General features: G+C 53.0%; 1 protein-coding gene across 1 annotated transcript; it reads right to left on the bottom strand.

Annotated features, from left to right (window-relative positions):
- Positions 1-214: 214 nt before the first annotated feature.
- SUCNR1 (succinate receptor 1) lies at positions 215-3,485 on the bottom strand. Its single transcript, XM_053986467.1, has 4 exons — positions 3,399-3,485; positions 3,137-3,169; positions 2,439-2,534; positions 215-2,059 (listed from the first exon to the last, which is right to left on the bottom strand). The coding sequence occupies exons 1-4, from the start codon at positions 3,483-3,485 to the stop codon at positions 1,109-1,111; spliced, it is 1,167 nt and encodes a 388-aa protein (XP_053842442.1). The 3' UTR covers positions 215-1,108.
- Positions 3,486-3,696: the final 211 nt, after the last annotated feature.

The raw sequence follows: 3,696 nt of genomic DNA, 5'->3' as shown, positions 1-3,696 counted from the left end.
CCTGGCAGGCACAGAAGTGCTGCTGCTGTGTGGGGCTGGGGACCAGACCCTGCTTTGATAACTCTGTGACAGGGCACAGGGCCATGTGACACAGACCAAGGCAGATGCTGAGGTTTCGTGGACACTCCAGAGTTCAGCAAATAAAGTAAAACAATGCAGAGGAGACTTTTCCTAGTTTTTTAAGCAGTTTATTCTCCAGGGGCTGCTGGTGCCACCAGCACAGCAAAGCACATTGCAGGTGACTGACACATCAGAGAGCAGAGCCCAGGCTGAGCTGGGTGAGACCCGAGCCATCCCCCGTGCTGGGGAGCAGGGGGCTGGGGACCCCCTGCAGGAGTGCAGGCAGGGGAGGGGGCTGCCCACAGCCTGCCCACAGCCTGCCCACTCCCTCCAGCAGCCCCGGGCCAGCCCAAGCTCACGTGAGCTCAGTGCTCCATCGATCTTTCCCCTGTCTCTTTGAAGCCGGGTCAGTCCATGGCAGAGTAACTTGTGCTGCTGATCGATCCTGCAGGGAGCAGGCAGGGACTGGCTCTCATTAGCTCCTGGTTCATTAGTAGAGCTGCTAATGAACTGTCAATTCTGAGCTCTAAATTCTGCTTCAGGCTATAGATTCCACGGGCACTTATAGACAGCTATATTGAAGATAGGTAGCTCCATACCCTGAGAAGTGGCAGTGTGAGTGCCCCTGTGAGCGTGCCTGGCTGTCCTGTGACAGCCTGTGACACATGTGCCTGTGACACATGAAGGCACGTTTTGCCCCAGCCCAGGCCCACGTTATGGCTCACAAAGCAGCTGTCTGAGAGCAGCGTGTTTGCCCTCAGAGAGTTGACCTGATGGCAGAATTAATGGGCTCTGGGCTATCCCACTGAGGGCAGGGTCCTGCTGTCCTGCTGGGAGCGAGCAGAGCATCCCTCCTGGTTTGCTGGAGGCAGCTCAGCAGAAGTCTCCTGTACAATAAGGTAACAGGCGCATTTAGAGGAACACAACCAGCTCATACCTATTCTATTGCATAAATAAAGTTATCTAAAAACATGGCACATTGCTGAATGCTCTCCCTAGGAGCGTTTCCTCCCAGACCTCTCCCACTCCAAGGGGTCTGCTTACTCATTCACTTCCCAGTGGCTGTCAGCCTGCCCAGGAACTGTCTTGTTTTGGCCATCAGCATCTCTCTGAAGTGGTCACCCATCAGGAAATAAAAAACAGGATTAATGGCACTATTCAGAAAGGCAAAGGGTTTCGTGATGATATAAACGGTGCTGATGATTCCCTGCGTGCACTGGGAGACGTTCAAGGCCGGGATTCGGGAGGCGATCCGGACGTTGCGCATGACGTGGTAGGGAGTAAAGAGCAGGGAGAAGATGACCACGGTGAGGATCACCAGGCTCAGGGGCTTCTCCAGGGTCAGGGCAGAACGGACCTGCTCGCTCCTGTTTTTCAGAAAACGAACCATCTTCACGTAGAAGCAGCACATGGTCAAGAGAGGAATGAGGAAACCAAAGACCGTCAGGAACATGCTGTAGACGAGGTTTTTCTCGGGCTCTCCGGAGCTCGCGTAATCAAGACACTCATCATTATTGGCAGGTGTTAGAGTCTCCAGGAAATGCAACAGCGGCAGCAGCTCCAGGATCACCCCAATCCATATGGCAACGCACACCATAACAGCTGTTCTCCTCTTCTGTAGGCTGTGGTCCCTGAAGGGGTGCTTCATGAGCAGGTACCGGTCAACGCTGATAGCGGTGAGGAAGAGGATGCTGCTGTACAGGTTGGCATGCAGCAGGAATCTGTTGCTGTGGCACAGGATGCTCTCCTTTGCCCACTGGTCGTTGGAGTAGCTGTTCACCAGTATTGGCAGAGTGCACAGAAATAGCAAATCTGATATGGATAGATTGAACAGGTAGATGTTGCCGCTTTTCCATTTTTTCAGGCAGAAAATATAGCCAAACACCACAATGGTGTTTCCAATGGCACCTAAAATGAACTCAAGGCTGTACATGGTGGAGAGATAATACTTTTCCAGTACTCTGTTCATCAGAAAACAGTCACTGGTCTCGTTCACAGCCTGGAAAATCAAAAGGAAAAAAAATAAACACCAAACCCAAGTAAAAGATCATTGTGCAGTTATTGTTATATCATTGCTGTAATCAGTGAATGCAGCCTGCTATTTCCTTCCAGCCTACAGGGTAAGTGGATATGTGACCTCAAATGTCTCTCACACATGGGATTGGTACTTGCAGACACTGATCAGTTACAGAAGAAGAGGAAAACTCGCCTGAGCAAAGACCTGTGTGAGGAACTCAAAGTGGGAGCATCACCTGAATGAAGGCACCAGTCCCTGCGTGCCAGCTTGGCCAAAGCCAGGGCAGTGCCAGGGGCCAGGAAAGTGAAACCAGCCCGTGGGTGCCCTGTCAGAGCCTCGTGGAGTCATCAGCCCCTGTTACCCAACGCTGGCCCCACGGGTCCTCCCTCGTCAGCGAGGCAGAGGTTTGCTGACAAGGCTGGTGAGGGATGAGCACGTCAGCGCTGCTCGGAGCTGGCTGGGGAGCCAGGAGAGATGTGTTTGTTAAATTAACCCAGCCCTTAGTCGAGCACTTTGTGTGCTGTGCTGGACACTGGGTACCAGAATTGCACAGAGGACGGAGCACATCTCCTGTGCAATCTGCCAAAGCTTTCTTCAAAGCTGTGCCACACATGAGCTCGCTTTCTTTCTAAAGGCTGGTTAAAAAAATGCTTTCAGCTACAGGGAAGGAAATAGAGCAGGATTTCAAGAGTTTACTCCTCTCCCTCCTCAGCAAAGCCACCTGCCCCTGCCACAGGACATAGACAGCTTTTGGTGGGAGCCTGGGATAAAGTGTCAGCAAACAACTGGAAAGCAGGGAAAGCCAAATGCCAGAAACTGGATATAGATCAAAACTGAACTCAAGCTAAGGCTAAGCATTTCCAAAGGTGTTCTGGTGTCAAGAACTTGTTCACAGGTCTCTGCCCTCAAAGCAGAGATCAGCTATATTTCATTTCGAAGGGAGATCGTGAGGCAGAACAAAAACTCCATAAAGCTATTTCCATCGAGTCTCTACACTTACTCTGTGCCCCCCAGGAGACAGAAATGCTACAGAGAGTGCTCGCTCTGCTCAGACCTCACCTGCTGCACCTGCTGAGCCCTGTCTGCTCGGTTCTGGAGGAGAAACCCAACACCTTAGTGAGATTCCAAATCTAGAAAGCACATCACGGACATCAGCACCTTAAATAGCGATGATGATTGAAAGTTCGGTGTGGACAGAAGATTAATTTAGCAAGTCGTTAGGAAAAGGCTGACAGATCGATTTTAAGGTAAGAAGGTGAAGCGTTAGAAGCCCACTCAGAGAGGGGTGGGACAGAAGAGTGCCCAGCGCTGGAGCCCTTACCATGCCCAGGGCGCCGCCTCGCCGCAGGTCCGGCCGAGCCGCGGGGTCGCGGGGCAGCCCCGCCGCGTGTGCGCAGGATTCAATCATTAACGAGGCAAGGCGAAGGCGGGATCTGTTGGCTGAGCTGCGAACAGCACTTCCCCTTCACGGGGAGCCAGCCGGGCCGCACGGAGGAGAGGACAGCCCCTGCTCCCGTGCCATGCCCTGAGGACAGCCAGGGGCTGGAGCAGGGCAGGGCCGCTGGGAAGAGCAGCCCTTACTGTTCACACAGCAGCGCATCACCCCTCCACAGCTCTCT

This window comes from Vidua macroura, chromosome 10 (genome assembly GCF_024509145.1).
Source record: "Vidua macroura isolate BioBank_ID:100142 chromosome 10, ASM2450914v1, whole genome shotgun sequence".
Classification (NCBI taxonomy): domain Eukaryota; kingdom Metazoa; phylum Chordata; class Aves; order Passeriformes; family Viduidae; genus Vidua; species Vidua macroura.
This window is presented reverse-complemented; position numbering and strand designations above follow the sequence as displayed.